Raw genomic sequence first — 22377 nt, 5'->3', positions numbered from 1 at the left:
GGGCGTGGGCTCTGGGGGTGCACACTCGGCCCGGGCAGTGAGGGGCTTAGCACTGGGGCCAGCAGCAGCAGAGGGTGTGCCGGGTACCCCAGCCGGTGCTGCGCTCGAATTCTTGCCAGGCCTCAGCTGCCTCCCCACAGGGCAGGGCTCTGGACCTGCAGCCCGCCATGCCTGAGCCTCCCCACCATGCGGACTCCTGTGCGGTGGGAGCCTCCCCCACGAGCGCTGCCCCCTGCTCCAGGGCGCCTGGTCCCATCCACCACCCAAGAGCTGAGGAGTGCAGGCACAGGACTGGCACCTGCCACCCAGTGGGGGAGCCACTAGGTGAAGCCAGCTGGGCTCCTGAGTCTAGTGGGGACTTGGAGAATCTTTATGTCTAGCTAAGGGATTGTAAATACACCAGTCAGCACTCTGTGTCTAGCTCAAGGTTTGTAAACACACCAATCAGCACCCTGTGTCTAGCTGATCTGGTGGGGACTTGGAGAATCTTTATGTCTAGCTAGGGAACTGTAAATATACCAATCAGCACCCTGTCAAAACGGACCAATCAGCTCTCTGTAAAATGGACCAATCAGCAGGATGTGGATGGGGCAAGATAAGGGAATAAAAGCAGGCTGCCCCAGCCAGCAGTGGCACCCTGCTGGTGTCCCCTTCCAGGATGTGGAAGCTTTGTTCTTTAGCTTTTTACAATAAATCTTGCTGTTGCTTTCTCTTTGGGTCTGCACTGCCTTTATGAGCTGTAACACTCACTGTGAAGGTCAGCAGCTTCACTCCTGAAGCCAGCGAGACTGCAAACCCACCAGAAGGAAGAAACTCTGAACACGTCTGAACATCAGAAGGAACAAACTCCGGACACACCATCCTTAAGAACTGTAACCCGCAAGGGTCCGTGGCTTCATTCTTGAAGTCAGTGAGACCAAGAACCCGCCAATTCCGGACACATTACTATAAAATAGTCCAGACCTCCTGGGAGAACCTTATTAGCTTTGAGTTATTTTTCTCAGAGAGTTGATGGATTTATGGTACCCATAAGCTAAACCAGGACACCAGGAAAGTCCACATGCTCTGGGGGGTTGGGGTGTGAGTGGGGGTGTCAGAGAGGGGAAGAAGTCAATGTCCTTCGCTCAGAGTCCTTCCCTCAGAGAATCCCGTGTCAACAGCAGAAACTCACCTGCTGAGAGAGCAGGATGTGACTGTAACATTTTTTAAAGTTTTTTTTTTCCAGGAAGTTTAAAGTCCTCTCTCAAAATCTAATAATAGCCTTAAAAGCTTTACTGAGCAGCGGGAAGAAAAGGATTCCTGATCTGTGGAAGCCTCCGCCTTCCTCTCTTTAGTCCTCCTCTGCAGGAGGACACCTGGCTGAGCTCCATCACTAAGGATACGTAACTTTCTATTTAGTTCCTTCCCTCTTTGTGCCATAAGACGAAGGAAAAAAGGAAGAGATCATGACAAGACCTTGATGCCAAAGCTTCTCAGGGGCCGCAGAGCACCTGAGCCCGATGCTCATGCGCATAGCCAGATGCGCCTGGTTATGTTCCCAGGCTCTCCCTCACAGGTCACCAGTGAGGATTACAAATCGCCCTCCAAAAGCCTGAGGAGCCAGACAGGGTTCCATCCCTCTCTGGAGCACATTTTTTAGTGACACAGCCTCATTATGTTGTCCAGGCTGGCCTCAAACTCCTAGGCTCGCCTCAAATTCCTAGGCTCGCCTCAAACTCCTAGGCTCATGATCCTTCTGCCTCAGCCTCCTAGTATCTGGGACCACAGGCAGGAGCCGCTGCCTGTGCCCAGGGAGCAGAACTCTGCAAAACCCTCACACAGACTTCTGGAAAGAAAAAAGCATGTCTGCATCCACAAAATCAATCATTCTCTCACTGAACACACAAATAAGAATACCAGGTGATAATTTTATTCACAGATAAAAAAGGTATTACAAAACTAAGAAAATGATAATTTACACATTTATAAATTCCAGTATGCAATAGTAATGATGAAATCTAAATTGATTTAAGCTATTTTAAAGCAATGATGGTTTTCCTTTCCTTTTTTTTTTTTTTACTAACAGACAATAGTGCTTAACCTAGGTAATAGCAGTATTAACACATTATCTAAAGTAGAAAAATCTCTATTTAAAAATATATTCCATATACACAAAATTAGAAAATGCATGACTTTACTTGGTTGCTCTTGAAATCCTCCTCATTCTTGTCAACGAGCTTCTGCAGCACAAGAAGCCACAGTGGTTATGCCCATTCAGCCACGCGCGTTACCCGATGCAGTCTTCCTGACATCGGCACTCTAGCAGCTGAGTTTATTGAGTGCTATGGGATATTCCAACAAAGTGAAGTGCAAATTGGATTTTTTTCCTCAAATGTTTACAAGGAGTGTAAAATATAACATTGTTGTATATTTCTAGAGTAGGTAGGGTAAAATGTCTTCATCTTGATAAAAGTTACCCAGGATTTACCAAATTCAGTAGCAAATGAAATCAGTTTTCAACCCTAAGCATTTCTCTACTGATTGAAAATGATGTTTTGGGATTTTTGGCCAAAGTCTCATTCCCATTAGTCTGGCTTTCTCCAGCCAGTGTGTGTTCTTGAAGTTAATCAGGGCTCTACATATGGAAAATATATACAGGCTACACAAAGGAACACAGCCCTGCCTACTTTCATCATCTCTCTGTCATAATAGAAAGGACCAGATTGCACACAGTGGCACGTATGTGATCACGGTGAGGTCACGCGAGGAAACTACTTGCATTTTCAGAGCCATTGTGTGGTCAAATCCTAAATATTTCACATGTCCAAAAGGCAGTTTTCCTAAGAGTTCTTGACTACCAAAGGATCACTGGTTTATACTTAAAAAAAAAAAGTAATACAGGAAAAGTCAATTAATTATGACTAGGCACTAGGTTGACATGACAGCTTGGGGGCTACAATGAAACCTTCTCATTTCCTATTTCAGGTGAGGGAATTGAGGTCATGAGATGTAGCAGACACAGGCAAGCTAGTAAACACATCAAAACCTGCAACTATGGAGAAACGGCCACAAGAAAGGGGGCTCATTAAATTTTACTAATCTCTCACAAACAGAGAAAACCATGGGTAATACATGAGAAGATAAAAACGTACTAGGAAAGACAGATACATTTTAATATTCAGTTTAAATGTTAAAAGACAGTGACTTGGGCAGGGCAATTCCAAACCAAAATATCATAGTGCCCTCGAACATACTGATGTTCAGAAGTCTAAAAAATATGCCCTATTCAAGTAGGTTCTCTCCAGGGCATAAAGATTAAGAGTAAATGAACCATTCCCTGCTTTGTGACTGAACAGAGTTAATTTCTGTCTTAGTTCTAGAGACAATGCTAGTGTGTAGATGGTAGAGGATGGAGTACTTTAATAGCAAGAAGCACCGTCTTCTTAAATCCAACACCAGATGGCTGAAGTAGGAGATGATGTGCTAACTAATCTTACACAATTGGAAGGAGCACGACAACGTCCTGGTCAAACTACACTAGGGCAGTTACAGCTGCTTCATCTAAACCCCTACAAATTGTGCATTTTCTTCTAGTCCTAACATGTGGTGTGTTCTCATGGAAGACTACTTCAGTAGTAGGGGAACCTGATATGTTGTAATTTCTAAAGCCTTTAGTATAAGATACAATGCAAGTAAAAGGTCATTTATGTTTATAAATACCCTTTTTCTATAACCTAAGCTCAGGCAGAGGGACAGATGCAACAAATGTTTCTATAGCAACTAATTTTCATATAAATATGCCAACCTTTGCATACAAGTCTCTACAATATGCGTTAATTCCGGGCAATGGGCTGCCCTTTCTCGATCACATTCCCTAGCCCAGGCGTTCTCCTGAGATCAGCATCAGCGGGTGTTCATGAGACCGAGGCTGAGGTCAGAAGTGTGGATTCTGGAAAGAGCTATCCTCCTCTGTCTGATTCCTCTGATTCAGTTAACTTCATCTAATAAACCCAAGATTTAGGCAGGAAATATGAGGGCCATTCTAACCACCTATGTGAATCGGTTTAGATGATGAAAAAGTGTCCTTCTCAAACAGAAACACTCACTTTTGAACCCATTCTACATAAAAGCTAAGGTAATTTATCTGACATTTCATAGGCGGTATGAAATTATTTCTGGAAAGAAAAAGTATACTCTGGGTCTTCAGTCTTGTAAAACCACAATCACCATGAAAATAAGCATGAAGGCATTTCTGTTTCTTGTTATATGTCCACAATCTCATAGGCTGCCAACTCAACCCATCTGTCTTTGAAGTCACTTTTGTGGCAGAGAAGCTTCTCATGTAGGAAAGATGCAGAGTATCATGAGTCCGCCTGGAGTCTTTTCTTGTTATTCATTGAGGTTTCAGCTTACAGCTGGTCTGGCTCAGAAGCAACTGGCTGAAAGGCTTCAAATGCCGTCAGTTTAGTTCAGATTTATTTTTGCCCCAGAAGCCATGCAAGGTCCAGACTGCTCAGTCCATAAGCCTAACAAAGGAGTACTCTTTGGGTTCAGCACACACTTCTACTGCAGAAAGAAGCAGGTTCTTTAAGCTTCCTAAAATAGCAACAGAAAGGAAGCTTTAGAAATAATGTCTTACAGATTAAATCTGCTAAATTTCAATGGTAAAGAATTATTATGCATAACTTTTATTAGTAATATACATGGATTTAATAGCATATGGACAAGAAACTCATTCAATAGTATCCAAATATCCAGCTACCCATGTAATCTCAGGATAAAATAAAGATTTTCATAACAATTCATAGTCACCCAATAACTGCAGAGTACTTAAAAGATGATACTGTAACCCACAGCAATCATAATGTATTAACAAACAATTCTTTTGTGGGCTTTCAACCTTATTCAAACATTTAAAGCTTCTTTCTTCTATATTGTGTTCCTTTAAAGCATTTGTAGGTAAATATTTTACGATTCTGTATTTCCTTTCTTTCAAAGAACAAAGATGATGAATGAATAGTGCCATTCCTTATCTGCCAACTTAGTCTTTGAATGTACTTCCATTAAACTATCAGAGAATGTTCAGAAATAGTTGGGAATAAGATTTCTCTTATAACAATCTCCCTAGCATACTCACAGTCCTTATCAGGAGAATATCCTCAGCAAAGTGTAGCCATTAGACATGTCCTCATCACAAAGGGCACTGACGTCAATGCCGGGGAAGGGGACAACTGAAACCACTGAACATTCATTTCATGTATTAACCCTTCACTAACTTACCACTAATTTGGCATTGGTGACATACCAGGTAAGTGTATGCAAAAAAATTACTCCTAGGTCTAAGGAGATTATTCAGAAGTAAAATCTTGTGAAACACTTCCAATAACAGGAGATAGTTTTATCAAATATGTTAACTGACATGATTATAATAACTACATGAACCCTTCTGTGGGAGGCAAATTATCCTCATTCTGCCAATAAAGAAAAAGTAGACATTTCAATAGATTGAAACACGAGAACCCAGGGTCCTCTCATATGTTTTCTAACCTTCTTTCAGTCTGTTCCTGTTGACATTTTAAATGTTGCATTAAAAACAACTTCAAGATATGCTTTTCCTGTAAGTAAACAGGCTGGCTTTGTTCTCTCAAATATCTCAGCAAAAAATGTTCCAAATATCTCAGTTTTGTTCCCTTCTGGAGAGATGTGTATAGGAAAAACTTGATTAAAATTGAGTCATACAAACTAAAGAAGGCTCTCACACCGATTTACTTTATCTGGAACCATAACTATCATCAGATTATGGGTCATCTTAAATCACCCACAAGAAAACTAGTGTGTGGAAATGCAGGTTTTGTAAACAAATGCATCATGCGCTGAAATCATGGCCTCACACCATGTAAAGACAGAAGTGCTGTTTGGCCACAGCTGCTCCTTACCCACCTCCCAGATGGACACATGTTGTTTTCCTGAGCTACGAACGAGCCCACATCATGGAGCCAAGCTAATTGAACACGAACCTGTGGAATGGATAAAATTAACGAGAAGCCCTGTGCTTTGGTTCATAATAGTGAGCTGCTGAAATCAAATTATTTTACTTTATTTTTTAAGAGACAGGGTCTTGCTTTGTTGCCCAGGCTGGAGGGCAGTGGTGTGATCCTAGCTCACTGCAGCCTCGAACTCCTAGGCTCAAGTCATCTTCCTGCCTCAGCCTAAAATCAAATTCTTTATGAGATGTGAATGTGTCCTCTAGTTGGAAAGTTAGCCTGTTGGGGGAAATGTGGGTTGGTTTTTAGAATTTAGATTGGGAAAAAAAAAAAACAAAAGCAAAACTACTTGAGTTAAACACCTGGTTGGACCTTGAAATAAAGAGGAGGACCAGGGCCCCAAAGGCCTGAAGTAGCTTAAGGTTCATTTGCTACATTTCACAGATTAGTGAGTACAACTAAAGTGTTTTTTTTTTTTCCAGCATCTGGAAGTGATTATCTCATAAAATGGGCTCAAAATATTATTCACTATTATAGGGAAAAAATCAAAATGGTTTATATTTTAACAATTCCTTTTTTAAATTCAATGTCATACTTAGATTTACCTAAATTAATCTAACAATTATAGGACTACACATCTTGAAAAGTTAGTGAAAACCTTTCATTAAGAAATTATTATGCTGTGCAACTTGAATGTAATATTTTCTCATCAGGTTCAGTTTAGATGTAATAACTTTCTTTTCATAATGATTTGAGTTGAAAGTATATATAAATCATGAGAACCACCTTGCATGTCTTTGAAAAAGAGTTAATAAGTCATGATATGCCAATCTCATCAACTAAAACATGTTTCTCAAATATCATGTTCGTACAGCTGTGATGATAGTGCTTGTCAATCCTGTCCCCACTGCACCACCAACATACACAGAAAAAAGCAGGCAATGAGTTGGCTCCGGGATTACCTCGTATGAAGATGTTTCATTCCTTAGTCTCGGCAATTGACATCACAACTTGGGGACAAGCTACAAAATTTAGGTGAGTGGTAATTCTTTTTCCTGACAAAACTCTGAAAAACAGTCATTAGTCAGCTAGCAGCACCGCAACCCTAGTTCTTCAGATGATCTCCCAAAAAGAGAGGAGATCATCTCTCTAGATGATCTCTAGGAGATCATCATCTAGTGCATCTAGATGATGCACTAGACATGGTGAGGGCCCCTCATTTAGTGCTGCTGGGAGGCAGCTGAGCCCTCTGTTGCTGAGCAGGGGGGTTCCCCGTTTCTAGCATCCTCTGATCCGTCAGTGGACACTCTCTGCTGTGAAGGACTTGTTACCTGCTCTTGGCTGCTGGGCCCTCTCAGTTCCTACGTTGTGTGGGGCACAGTCCATTCTTGAGACTTCCACTCAGCTAGGTTAATTCTTAAGTCTTTTCTTATTTATTGTTATAAAAATTTTACAAATTATGGATGGCTCAAAAGAAGAAGATCAGTGAACAGCCTTTCCTAACTCCAGGCAAAGCTCAGAGGTAGATACTTTGTGTGTGTTAACTGCCTAATTTGTTTTTCCTTCATTCACTCGACTCCCTTCTCTCACTTCTCCATTCCCGCATTTTGAGAACGAAACCAATTTTTTCCCTCCAAAGCTAAAAAATGTTTTCTCTATAGAATCCCCTAAAAGTTCTCCAGAGAATTTTTTTTTTTTTATACTTTAAAAAAAGCAAACAAGATGGGAAGATGGCTTGAGCCCAGGAGGACGAGGCTGCAGTGAGCTGTGATCGCTCCACTGAGCTCCGGCCTGGGCGACAGAGAGAGACCCCGTTTCAAAACCCAAAAAACAAAAACAAAAACAAGTACTGCAGAATTAGATCAGTATGTAACTTACGAAATGATCTTAAAAGGAACACATCAGCGTTCACACTTTGACTCTGCACTCAGCATTCACACTAAGTCTCTGATATAATCAGGCCAGGATACAGAATCACATGGAAGCGAGGCCCCTCTGGAGCAGGCTCAGCTGCCTCCTCAGCACCCACAACCCTGATACGGGGCAGGGAGGGACAGGCAGTGAGAGCAGCAACCTCTTTGTAGGGCAGGGTCTTGTGGGCCCAGGAGCTGGACTGTTGCTGTGACTCTGCCCTTTTACACTCAACGCTTGACACTTTTCTTCTAGAACTTACACTAACAATACCTGCGCTCTCATTTAAGGAAATGTTTACAAACATTAGGTCAAATTCAGCAAAGGCCACATCCTCACCTGAAGAAAGCAGAGACGTGCCCAGTTATCCCTGAATCCTTTGCTGCCTCCAGCTTTGCAGCATGCAGAAAGCCCCCATCTCTCTGCAGGTGCCACCCTCGCTCCATGCAAACCTGATTTTAAACCATTCCACCTGAGAGGGTCTTATGACCTGGTCTCAGGTCACAACCAACAATCAATTTCCAGCCAAATCAATCAATCTGGTAAAGCAGAGTGATCCAGAAAACAATAGCCAAGGAGAGAGCAGGGAAAAGAGCAGCTTTAGGAGACCGAAATTCACATAAACTTGGCAGTGAATGAAGTACATTTAAGTATTGGGCATAAGTAATATATATGTAATAATAATTATATATAACAGGAAGAAATGAAGGTCAGGAATTGTCTGCAAGATGCTCCCATACCCAACTAATCTCTCTCAACCAGAGAAGGAGGCAGCAGGTGCTGTGCTAAGTGGTTGTACTTACAAAGAGGAATAAAAGAATGCAGCTGTCCACTTTGCTCTTATATATTAGCTGTGTTAGTTTTTAAAAAAAGACTTGAAATTTATTTTAAAACATACTCTACAACATACAAGAAATTATGAAAGATACAAAAAAAAAATCTCATCAGATTCCCCCAAATCTCATGCTGGGAACAGAGTTCTGGTCTACTGTAAGTCAGTGCTATGTTCACAGGGAACCCAGTCGCTGCCTTACCTGGAGGGACGTCTGAGTGGTTGGGTGGATGACAGCGCCACTCTCCTGATCTAGCTGGCTTCTCATAGTTAGTGCATCCTGAGTTGATGCTGGTTCTGCCAGTGTGTTGTTATATCTAGATAAATCAGTAGCTGCTGTAAAGTTTTCAGAATGAGATTGGACTGAAACAGCCCCACCAACCAAATCTTGACTGCTATTTGAATCCAAAGACGTTGAGCTTTCAAATTCTGGATTGAGAGAATGAATGTCTTCTCCAGTGAGTTCAGGATAAGAGTCACAAAAAGAGATGTTGTCACCACCCATGGGATTCTGCATCAGAGGCCAGGCGTCTGAAAACTCGCCACAGATGGACTGCGTGAGGGATCCGAAGAAAGTCGGCACCATCTCCCCGGCTGGGCCTGCGTTTCTGCACACACGTTCAAAAGAGCGTAAAGTCTTCGATGGAGAGAAAAACACTACTACAAAGAAGCATGTCAGCCGTAATTTTAGGTCTTCTAGATGAAATAGCAATTTACTGCGTCAGAATTCTAGTGTTTCCTATTGTTATAAACTCGTCTCAATACAGTAAGTCAAATTACTCCATTTATTTGAAAACTGGGTTTTGACACCTCCTTCTAATTAATATAGTTATACTTAATCCAATGTCTAAAACATGCAGTTTCCTGGGTCTCATCTGAGTTTCCTTGAGTGCTGTTCTAAAATTCTAAAATAATATTCCATGGGTAAAAATTACTTACATGTTAATTACTTACAGATGACAGAGGTGTCAAAAATCACGGATATAAGACAAAAATAAAATTAATGAAGAGTAAAGTATAAACAATGTTGCACTGGATATGAGTGACCTTGAGAGACCTACCTAATTCTTGACTGAGAATTGCACCCCACCAATATCCAGAATGTCATTAATATTTAAGAGGTGATGTTTCCATCGTTTCAGATGAAAATCGGTAAATTAGTAGAATGCATATTTGCACAGGGGGTTATGAAATCATTGATTGAAAGCACCTAGTTACCTCGCCTGAAGACTGGCTGCAGAATGCACCCCACAACCAAGAATTGCCCGGTCGGGGCTGCAGGCCTCATCACAGCACATGGATGGGAGCAAGTGCACCGGCCCTAGGGAAGACAGCACAGGTGTGAAGCACAGTGCCTCCCTCTGGCAGCTTTCACTTCAATAACACTTCAACACTGCTCTTGGAAATTTAGATGTTCCCCTTTGGGTGACTTTTGGGGGAAAAGGAATACAAGGTTCTCTTTTTTTCTTATCTTAAACAAATGATAAGCCACTTATATAAGGTACCAAGAGTAGACAGACTCATATAGACAGATAAGAAGGGGGGATGCTAGGGGGCTGGAGCAATGGGGAGACCAGGAGCTGCTGTTTAATGGAGACAGAGTTTCAGTTTGGGAGGATGAAAAATGTTCTGGAAGGTGAATGATGGTGATGGTTGCACCACAGTGAGAATGTACTTAACGCCACTGAACTGCACACTTGAAAATGGTTAAGATGGTGAATTTTATGTTATGTGTATTTCACTACAATAATAAGTGGGGAAAAGGAATAAAGCAGTCCATGGGAGACCACGAAGTGAGACTTCTTGGCCCCACTGAGGACAGGAGGAGCAGGACAACTTTCCCGCTGAGTGGCCTCCTAACACAGACAAGAGCGTGAACGTTCGAACCCTCTAACTCCATATACACAGACACACCATTTCTTTTTATTGCTAGGAATGTCACTTAAGGAATAAGTAAATATGTGCACACAGCTTTACAAGCTGAATATATCACTGAAGCTGGATATATTTTGTGCTACAAAGATAATATAAGCTTAAAAATCTAAAATACAGAGATTAGATAAGAAATTTAAAAATAAATCTTCTCCATCCTATAAGCTGAAAATAAACACTCAGCTTTTTGAACAGCCTTCTTGATTTCTCACTCTGTCTATACACACATATATATATATATCATTCTGATTTATAGAACCACAAACACACTAAAGCGCACACACACACACACACACAAAGACTCACACACACAGAGGAAGACTTGGAGAAATTATACATTTACATATATAGCTATTGGAGAAATTATACATTTACATATATAGCTATATGTTTGTGTGTATCCAAATTTTCCATGAGGAATATCTCTTTACTTTTATAAACAGGAAAAAAATTATGAAACTACAGTCTCTCTTTACAAAAATGAATGCCAAATATTGAGATGCAATTGCAAGCCCGTGTGAAACAAGATGACTGGCCTGCCTGCATCTAAGTCTCCCTCAAAGCAAGGCCTCCGTCTGGACCATCTAAAGATACAGTGCTCTGACCCCGCTGAACTCGCCAGGGTTTACTGCCACTTAAACATGTGTCATGCTCACCATGAGACATTTCAAAATTGTTTTAAAGCAAAAGGCACTGCCATTCCTTGTAGAAAGGCTGATTCTAGGGAAAGTACACAATAAACCTGGGACTTCTTTTGGTGGCAGAAAGTAAGAAAGTGCTAAAAGAATAAGGCGGACATGTCAAAATGGCACATGAGCCAGCCTGAAGGGAGTTCCAAACGCAGGGCAACATGAGCATCAGAATAAACAGTGACACCAAAGGGCTGCGACCCACTGAATACAGTCCACGAGTCTAAACTAACTAAGGTATATAAATACATAAAAGGAGAAGGAAATTTCCTTCTTACCATAGGAAGCCAACTAATAAATGTGGAAAGAATAACGGAATTAGAAAGCCAGCATTTGTTAACCATCATAGTAACAACTGATTCCAGTACAAATCATCAGAGCACGCTAGGCTACAGGGTGAAAATCTGGGGTGTGACAGGATATTTACACAGTCTCCAAGTATCCCCTACAGGATATTTACTCATTACAAAGAGAACAGCAGACATCTTACGCTGGAGAAAGCTGGCAGACACCCCCTTAACGAAGTGACCAAGGTTAGCCTGACCAGGCACAGGCCAGAGAGACAACTCTGCCTCCTGATACAGTGCGCTGAGGACCCAGCATCCCCTCAGCAGTATTTCTTAATCTAATCCTGAGGAAGCACCAGACAAACCCAAATTGAGTGTCATTCTACAAAACTGCAGAATTTTGAAAAGTGCTGGCCTGTACTTTTCAAAAAAAATCAGTATCATGAAACAGAAACATTAGGAGACAATTCCAGATTAAAAGAGACCAAACAGATTTGACAACTCAATGCAACAGAAGTTTTCAGAATATCTTTTGCTACAAAAGACAATACTGGGACAATTAAGAAAATACGAATACGCTCTGCAGATTATATAATGGCACTGAATTAACACAAATTTCCTGTTTTAATAATTGTGCTGTTGTTATCTGAGAACAAATGTTCTTGTTCTTAGGAAGCAAGCATTGATGTACTAAGGGGGAGAGGGACATCATATTTGCAACTGAATTTAAAACAGAAAATGAAAAACAAGTATACACACACACATGAGAGAGAGAAGGGATAAAGCAAATGTGAACATGGGTAACATGTTAATATTTGGGGAATCTCGGTAAAGGACATGTGGGAATTCTTTGTTCTACGCTTTCGATATTTCTGTAATTACGTCAGATTTCTGAAATTACGTCAAAATAAAAAGTTAAAGGGAAAAAAGTATCTGCCATTAAGGAGGAAGCGTTTGAAATAAGCTGCACTGAACCAGTGCATTGGCATGGGGATCATTTCTGGCCCCAGTGTTCTGTTAGGAGGTCACGCAACAAGGCCATCTGTATATTTAATCTTTCTTTTCAGACTGAAGTAAGGTGAGGCAGAGTTTATACAGACTGCCTTTTATTACATTTAAAATTTAAAATTAGAGTTCATCTCTCCAGACGATATTCCTACTTACTCTGACTCTAGTAACAGTGTCCACGGTATCGTATCTAGGAAAATGTAATGCTTGGGGGCGTTTAAGGATCACACAGTTACCATTAATAGTGTCTAAGGGTCTTGTCTGTGTAGGCAAAGGCAAAACTAGATCCACACACTACAGAAAGTGTTGTATTTTATTCTTCACCCATTCCTACCACAGGAGATAGTAATAATTAGCAGAAAAAGAATTAAAATGAAAGCTTCTTACTCCATATAGCCATATGCTGCATAGCAATGTTTTGTTCAATGATGGCCCATCTATACCGTAGTGGTCCTGGAAGTTTAAAATACCGTATTTTTACTGTACCTTTTCTATGTTTAGATCCACAAGTACTTATTGTGTTGCAACTGCCTACAGTATTCAGTGCAGTCACATGCTGTACAGGTTTGTAGCCTAGGGCAATGGGCTACGCCACATAGCCTAGCTCTGTAGTAGGCTATCCCATCTAGGTTTGTGTGCACTCTACAAGGTCTGCATAGAAGCAATGCATGGCTGTATATACAACATGAGACTGGAACACTTAACTGACAATTTCTTGAGAAGACTGATTAGACAGTTCCAAGAGGACAAGTCAATCTAATGGAATTATGGTTAAAACAAATACAGATGGGTTATTAGATAAAATGATGCTATTAGTATTGCTTCCATGGGTACTAATATAACTGTAAAGTAATGAGGACAGGGGAACTGGGGCAGACTTGTAGAGAGGGTGGTTGGCCATAGAGGGTTTTAATTTGCAGAGGAAGCGAGGTGGGAGGATGGGGGGGAGTGGGATGTGTAAGTGTAAAAACACGTGCTGAGGAATATAAATACATAGCAAAGAAAGTTGGTACTAAACACACTCTCAGACCACAGTGCAATAAAGATAGAAGTCAAGACTAAGAAAATCACTCAAAACCATGCAATTACATAGAAATTAAACAACATACTCCCGAATGACTTTTGGGTTAATACTAAAATTAAGGTAGAAATCAAGTTCTTTGAAACTAATGAGAACAAAGATACAACATTCCAGAATCTCTGGGACACAACTAAGGGAATGTAAGAGGGAATTCATAGCACTAAACACCCAAATAAAAAAGTTAGAAAGATCTCAAATTAACAACCTAACATTACAACAGAAAGAATTCGAGAAGCAAGAACAAATCACCTCACCCCTAAAGCCAGCAGAAGACAAGAAATAACCAAAATCAGAGCTGAAATGAAGGAACTGAGACATGAAAAACCACCCAAAATATTAAAAAATCCGGGAGTTGTTTTTTTGAAGAAATAAATAATATAGGCCGCTAACTAGACTAATAAGAAAAGAGAGAATATCCAAATAAACACAATTAAAAATTACAAAAGGGATGTTACCACTGACCCCACAGAAATAAAAATAACCATCAGAAACTACTATGAACATCTTTATACACATAAACTAGAAAACCTAGAAGAGACGGATAAATTCCTGGACATACACACCCTCCCAAGACTGAACCAGGAAGAAATCGATTCCCTAAACAGAACAAAAACAAGCTCCAAAATTGAATCAGTAGTAAATAGCCTACCAACCAAAAAAAGCCAAGGACCGGATGGATTCACAGCCAAATTGTACCATTCCCACTGAAACTATTCCAAAAAAATGAGGGACTCCTTCCTAACTCATTCTATGAGGCAAGCATCAGCCTGATACCCAAATCTGGCAGAGATACAACAAAAAAACAAAACTTCAGGCCAATACCCCTGATGAACACCAATGTAAAAATCCTCAACAAACTACTTGCAAACTGAATCCAGCAGCACATCAAAAAAGCTAATCCACCACGATCAAGTAGGCTTCATTCCTGGGATGCAAGGTTGGTTCAACATACGCACATCAATAAATGCGATTCATCACATAAACAGAACCAAAGACAAAACCACGTGATTATTTCAATAGATGCAGAAAAGGCTTTCAATAAAATTCAACATCCCTTCATGTTAAAAACTCTCAATAAACTAGGTATTGAAGGAACATACCTCAGAATAATAAGAGCAATCTATGACAAACCCACAGCCAACATCATACTGACTGGGGAAAAGCTGGAAGCATTCCCCTTGAAAACTGGCACAAGGGGCAAGGATGCTCTCTCTCACCACTCCTATTTAACATAGTATGAAATCCTAGCCAGGGCAATCAGGCAAGAGAAAGAAACAAAGGGCATCTAAGTAGGAAGAGAGGGAGTCAAACTATCCCTGTTTGCAGATGACATGATTCTGTATCTAGAAAACCCCACAGTCTCTGCCCAAAAGCTTCTTCAGCTGATAAACAACCCCAGCAAAGTTCCAGGATACAAAATCAATGTACAAAAATCATTAGCATTCCTCTACACCAACAACAGCCAAGCAAAGAGCCAAATCAGCAAGACAATCCCATTTACAATTGCCACAAAAAGAATAAAATACTTAAGAATACAGCTAACCAGGGAGGTAAAAGAGAATTACAAAACACTGCTCAAACAAATCAGAGAAGACACAAACAAATGAAAAAACATCACATGCTCATGGATAGGAATAATCAGTTTCATTAAAGTGGCCATACTGCCCAAACCAATGTACAGATTCAGAGCTATTACTATCAAACTGCCAAAGACATTCTTCACAGAACTAGGAAAAACCTATTTTAAAATTCATATGGAACCAAAATAGAGCCTGAATTAGCCAAGGCAATCCTAGTCAAAAAGAACAAAGCTGGAGGCATCATGCTAGCTGATTTCAAACTACACTACAAGGCCACAGTAACCAAAACAGCATGGTACTAGTACAAAAACAGGCACACAGACCAATGGAATAGAATAGAGAGCCTAGAAATAAGACCACACACATACAACTATCTGATCTTCAACAAAATTGACAAAAGCAATGGAGAAAGACTCCCTGTTCAATAAATCCTCGGATAGCTGTCTAGCCATATGCCAAAGATTAAAACTGGACCCCTTCTTTACACCATATACAAAAATCAACTCAAGATGGATTAAAGACTTACATGTAAAAACCAAAACTATAAAACCCTGGAAGAAAACCTAGGCAATACCATCCTGGACATAGGAATGGGCAAAGATTTCATGACAATGACATCAAAAGCAATCACAACAAAAGCAAAAATTGACAAATGAGATCTAATTAAACTTAAGACCTTCTGCACAGCAAAAGAAACTATCATCAGAGTAAACAGACAACCTACAGAATGGGAGAAAATGTTTGCAAACTATGCATCCGATAAAGGTCTAATATACAGCATCTATAAGGAACTTAAATTTACAAGAGAAAAACAACCCCATCAAAAACTGGGCAAAGGACATGAACAGACACTTCTCAAAAGAAGACATACATTTGGCCAATAAGCATATGAAAAAAAGCTCAACAGCACTGATCATTAGAGAAATGCAAATGAAAACCACAATGAGATACCATCTCACACCAGTCAGAATGACTATTATTAAAAAGTCAAAAAATAACATATGTTGGCAAGGTTGCAGAGTAAAGGGAATGCTTACACACTGTTGGTGGAAGTGTAAATTAGTTCAACCATTGTAGAAAGCAGTGTGGCAATTCCTCAAAGAGCTAAAAACAGAACTACCACCTGACCCAGCAATCCCATTATATACCCAGAGGAATATAAATCACTCTACCATAAAGACACATGCATATGAATGTTCACTACCACACTATTCACAATAGCACAGACATGCAATCAACCTAAATGCCTATCAATTACAGACTGGATAAAGAAAATGTGGTATATATACACCATGGAATAATATGCAGCCATAAAAAGGGACGAGATCGTGTCTTTTGTGGGAACATGGATGGAGCTGGAGGCCATTACCTCAGTAAACTAAGGTGGGAACAGAAAACCAAATACCACATGTTCTCACTTATAAGCAGGAGCTAAATGATGAGAACACATGAACACAAAGAAGGGAACACACACAATGGGGTCTACTTGAGGGTGGAGTGTGGGAGGAGGGAGAGGAGCAGAAAAATAACTATTAGGTACTAGGCTTAATAATTAATCTGTAAAATAAACGTGTAACACGAGTTTACCTATATAACAAACCTGCACATGTACCCCCAAACCTAAAATAAAAGTTTTTAAAAAGTTGGTATTTGCCCCTATTTGCCCAAGTTAGAGACCAGTTTCCCTTTGAATTACTTTCCTAAACTTTCAATCTGTCAATAGTCCAAGGGGCAATTATAGTTTGTGTAAAACCTTGAAATGGACTTCTCAGCTCTCTCTTCTTTAAGAAATTCTAAAAATAGATATATTTTTATAATTGACATATTTTTAAAATAGGCATATTAGTGTTTGGTTTGAATCAACCAGACAGCAAAGGATATAAAATCCTACTCTACCAAAGGTTACCATGATTTTAAATAAACTGACTCAAAACAAGAAAGACAAACATGACCCAAAAGTTGCTGAAAAATTCTAGAATTTTAACGAGATGCTTATTTCCTTCTTAATACTTAAGAGACTCGAAACACCCAAACCAACAGGAGATGGTGGAGAATAATTTAACAAGATTAGTTTTAACCAGAAGACTCAACACAGCCACCTCGCTGTGAGATGAATAAACCAGGACCAATTCTTGCTGCTTCAGCTTCTGTGCACCTCCAGTCCTCCTAAGGGCACTTCCCTGCTGAACTTACCGCAGGTCTGCACTGAGTCACGGTGGCACTGGCAGCAGGCTCTGTGGGCATATTCGTGGAGCTGAGGTCTGTCAAAACACGACAGCTCAGAGCCGTTGTACTGAATGTCCTGCGACCGCAGAGACCCTAAATGAGGGGTGAGAACTCTGTCAGGGAACACAGTCTCCTCTCTAGCGGACCTGTGCCATTCTAGCTTCTGTATTTCAATGCAGACCTGTGCCATTCTAGCTTTTGTATTTTTAAAGAACAAGTCTGCTATCCTTCCAATGTTTGATGACTTCTTCTTACATGGAAGCACAAACATGAAATAATTTGTTAAGAAAGTTCAAAATGTAGGGTACTAATGTTGCCATTACTGAGAGTGATTTTTATTTTTGCCTAGTGGCGCAGGGACATCACAGCCTGGTAAGTCTCCTTACAAAGCTGTGCAACCTCAGTGAGTTCTACAGATGACCCTTGAGCAATGCGGGTTTGAACTGTGCAGGTCACTTATACACAGATTTTCTTCAGCCTCTGCCACGCTGAGACACCAAGGCCAACCCTCCTCCTCCTCCTCCTCAGCCCACTCAACATGAAGATGATGAGGAAGAAGGCCTTTAGAATGATCCGCTTCCACTTAATGAAGAGTAAATCTATGCTGTCTCTGTTACTGATTCTCTTAGTAACATTTTCTTTTCTCTAGCTTACTTTAATGTAAGAATACAGGGCATAATACATATAATAGGCCGGTGCAGTGGCTCACACCTGTAATCCCAGCACTTTGGGAGGCCGAGGCAGGTGGATCACAAGGTCAGGAGTTCCAGACCAGCCTGGCCAACATAGTGAAACCCCGTTTCTACTAAAAATACAAAAATTATCCAGGCGTGGTGGTGGGCGCCTGTAGTCCCAGCTACTCCGCAGGCTGAGGCAGGAGAATCACTTGAATCCGGGAGGCGGAGGTTGCCATGAGCTGAGGTCACGCCACTGCCCTCCAGCCTGGATGACAGAGCCAGACTCTGTCTCCAAAAAAACAAAAAAACAAAGAAACATATAATAAACAAGATGTATTAACTGACTGTTTATCAGTAAGGCTTCCCATCAACAATAGGCTATTAGTAGTTAAGTTTTTGGGGAGTCAACACTGACGTGTGGATTCTTAACTGTTCCCCTAGCCCTCTGCTGTTCAGGGATCACCTGTGTTTCTTCTTTCACAACTCACTGGTGCTTGTCTCAGCTAAGTCTCTTGTGGAACACTTGCACGACAATAGTAATAAATGCCCTTCCCCTAAATGCTAAGAAATGTAATGAGCTCAAAACTTACAGCTGGGTTTCTTCTCCATAAACTGTCTCTTACAATAGATGACGCAGAGGATGAGCAGGGCCAGCAGGACGGTGGCCAGAGCGCTGCAGATGACGGCAGCCAGCGCCGTGTCCCGTGGGCTGGAGGCCGTGGACGCGATCTTCACGAGGTTGACCTTGCTGGCACCTGAAACCACAGGAATGGGGTCAGCATGCTCTGAACAACCGCAGATGCAGTGTTTATGGCAAAGCTGGCAGGCACCCTTACCAGTGGCCTTCCCATGCTGTGAGAAAACCAGCACGAGATATTTAAAGATGGCTCAAGCACCCCCTCCACCCAGAAGATGTCTTTAATGGGACACCTTTACCCGGCACCCCACAATGTGCTGGGTGTCCCTCTCCTCTGTTCCCACAGCACTACGGACACACAATCCTCAACACATTGTGTTACTAGAATCTGCCTTCAGAATTCTTTGTGAGCTGGGGGTCTGTCATCTTTATCTCTGGTTGCCCAGTACTTGGCATGTGGCAGGGAACTAATGTTTTTTATTTAATTGGAATTACACCACATTTTTAAGCAGACTGAATGCATGTATGCTTTTTGGGGCAACTTTAGGGGAAAACAAGGAGTTGGATCATCCAGAACCTTACAATAGACCCCAGTTTTTGAGACAGTAAACATCTCTGAATGCCTTAGCTGTTAAACTACTGGAAAACATCTAAGTTTTGGAGAAAAGACTAATACTGTTATTACACTATGGAAAGGCCGGGATAGTCATGTGCTAAGAAAGTCAAGAAACAGATGTTATTTTAGAGGGCAGTACTGCTTTGTGGTTCAGGGCAGATTCTGAACCCCATGGCCTGAGTCAGCCTCTACCTGTGTGACCTTGAGACACTGACTCGAGTTTCAAGTTGCCATCTGTTCAAATGGAGGTAATAATAGTGACTGGCTCATGCGTTATGTAAAGTGTGTGGGACTAGCTGTGCTGTAGAATCATTAGCCACTGTAATGATGATGATAGTAATTAGCATTTTAAAACTATCCTGAGGGTACCAGGATAAACAAACTCACTTAAATCAGAGATCTATATCCAGTGCAGTTAAACAGCATATCCTACTTAACTAACCCCAAAATAATCTGAGAGAAATGGATTTAAAAGGGGAATGAAATCTACATAGAGGGGCAGTTACATTTTCTCTTTCCCACGCAGATGCCCTGAGTGAGCTGAGGGGCCCTCACCCTGCTTCCTCAGCAGGTGCCGCTCACCACAGGAGCCTCCCCTCGACTGAAGATTACTCCAGGTAGAGGTATAACGTGTGCTTCACATGTCATTTCAGGCTGTCTAGGAACCAAATTTAAAATGTAAAAGAAAGGCAAGGTGTGGTGGCTCACGCCTGTAATCCCAGCACTTTGGGAGGCTGAGTTGAGAGAATCCCTTGAGCCCACGAAGCTGCAGTGAGCTGTGATTGCACCACTGCGCTCCAGCCTGGATGACAGAGCGAGACTCTGTCTCAAGAAAAAAAAAAAAAAAAAAGAAGAAGAAGAAGAAACAGGTAAAATTAACTTTAGTCTATTTTACTTAGCCCATATATCTTAAATATTGCATTTCGATATGTATTCAATATAAAAGTTATTAATGACATATTTTGCATTCTCTATTTTGTATAAAATTTTAAAATCCGGTGTGGTTTTAAAGACACAGCTCATCTCAATTCAGACTAGCCACACTTCCAATGCTCAGTAGCCACACGTGGCTAATGGCTATCATAATGGACACCGCAACTCTAGAGATTGAAGGTCTGTGTCTATATTTGTACAAGATGGCACCTAAACACAAGCCAGTTTGTCATCTGGTGCCTTTCTCCTTCTCCCTGGCTACACACCCCTCACTCCCAATAGGATTGTATGACACTTGAGGCTACAGCCAGAGAGGAACACTTGGGTTAATATTACTGAATCATAAAAACAGGATAGCAGGAACTATCATCTTGGAGCACGAGTCTTAGTATTTCCAGTCTCAGTGATTCTAGGCCACACATATAAAAGTCTCCTATTGCCATCTGGGAAGGCACACACACACATGTTTTGGGCTTAGATGAATAAGGCTCATAATCCAATCATACATTTTAAAGGACTTTTATTTGTAAACATGTTTAATATTCACAAAATATATTTCATCACTTCTAACTCTATAGAACACTATAATAAGCAAACAGCACACACTAAATGTTCATTATACAGCAAGCTAAAAAAAATTACACCCCTGACCTGATAGAGATTAAATCTAATCTGAAACAGCCTCTATCAGTGGACAGAGTCACAAAAGGCCATATGAGCACAAGCACAGCTGTGCAAACACTGGAAATGCATAACTGGAGAGGAACTTGCATCCCACGCAAGTTGAAATAGCAGCCGCAGAGAAGGGGAAGTGACTTGGAAATGAAAGCGTTATCCATCTGGACCAAATGGTGAAGCTGTGGGAAGCTGTCATTTACATTGGTGAGGAAGGCGTTCACTTCAGAGGGAGAAGATTCTCCTTAGCTTAAATTTTTGGTCAAATAACCCAGCCCTACACAATACGGGGTTTTAGCAACAGCTGTCGTAAAAATGAAGCTTAATACATGATTTGAGTGGAGGACTTCAAAGTTCCCAACTGTTGTAACCATTAAGCTCATCAACTGACACAAAACTGGATATTCAGAAAAATCCTGGAAGAATAGGGATTTTGGGTTAAAGTAGTATCATAATTAGAGTCCTTTAAGTTCTTATTGTTTAAAATCCTTCTATGATACGTTCGTCAACTTATTTTCCTTAATATAAAAGGAACTGTCTCTAACTTACAGATAGGTTAAAATGTCCCCAAAGTGGAGATTTTCTTCTTAATTTGGTGGTTTGTAACTCAGGATTTATGTTCTCTAAACGTGTCTTGTTAACACATATCTAATACTATAGGGCACAATACTGTAATAATGTCAATGATATATAGTTGCCACAGTAATATCAATTTTAAAGGAAAAGTACATCCAATGTGCCCCTTCTCCACACATTTCCCCAGGCAGTGACATCTAAAGATGAACAACAAAAATACACAAGTTTTACTTCTTGATTTTTGACACCTATATAACAACAGGCATCTTATTGATTCAAACGCCCTCAGAGAATCCTCATGGGAAGCAGGGCTCTGGAAACTGCCTTCTTGATTCTTGTTTATATGTACGAGTTTATGGTAACACTTCGAGCAAACATTCTTTTTTTCTAGGAAATGGGTTCGTCATTTTTGGTTCATCATTTTTAGCTTTGTCACATATAGCAATGCAGACATAAATAGGAGATTGGACTGCATATCATTTGATTTTAGAACAGCTCTAGAAACTAATTCTTTTTAGTTTCTAGTAAAAAAACTATTTTCTTATAATTCTTTTTGACTTGAGCAGCAAAAAAAACAAAAACAAAACAAAACCAAAAATAAGGGGCTGGGGGGGCAGATTATACTAGCTATATAAAGTGGCTTCCACTCTATAAAGTTTTTGTTAATTGAGATATTGCTGATAATTCCTAAGAAAAGAACTTATCTACGCTAAAGGAAAAGGTATTGTTTTGCTAACCTGTGGCAATGATACTG

General features: G+C 40.7%; 1 protein-coding gene across 3 annotated transcripts in view; it reads right to left on the bottom strand.

Annotated features, from left to right (window-relative positions):
- Positions 1–1895: 1895 nt before the first annotated feature.
- The window catches only part of TNFRSF19 (TNF receptor superfamily member 19), a 105841-nt gene continuing 85359 nt past the window's right edge, over positions 1896–22377 (bottom strand). For 2 of the 3 annotated variants that reach the window (XM_054446837.2, XM_063650616.1), the window contains exons 6-11: positions 18777–18941; positions 17477–17602; positions 9925–10027; positions 8909–9314; positions 5920–5996; positions 1896–4575 (exon numbers count right to left, since the gene is read on the bottom strand). In XM_054446837.2, the coding sequence (XP_054302812.2) occupies positions 4530–4575; positions 5920–5996; positions 8909–9314; positions 9925–10027; positions 17477–17602; positions 18777–18941 (923 nt within the window). In that variant the 3' untranslated portion in view covers positions 1896–4529. The remainder of the gene's footprint in view (positions 4576–5919; positions 5997–8908; positions 9315–9924; positions 10028–17476; positions 17603–18776; positions 18942–22377) is intronic. The other variant, XM_054446839.2, reaches the window with a different exon arrangement.

This window comes from Pongo pygmaeus, chromosome 14, assembly GCF_028885625.2.
Source record: "Pongo pygmaeus isolate AG05252 chromosome 14, NHGRI_mPonPyg2-v2.0_pri, whole genome shotgun sequence".
Classification (NCBI taxonomy): Eukaryota; Metazoa; Chordata; class Mammalia; order Primates; family Hominidae; genus Pongo; species Pongo pygmaeus.
The sequence above is the reverse complement of the archived record's forward strand: the minus strand, read 5'-3'. Positions and strand labels throughout refer to the sequence as shown.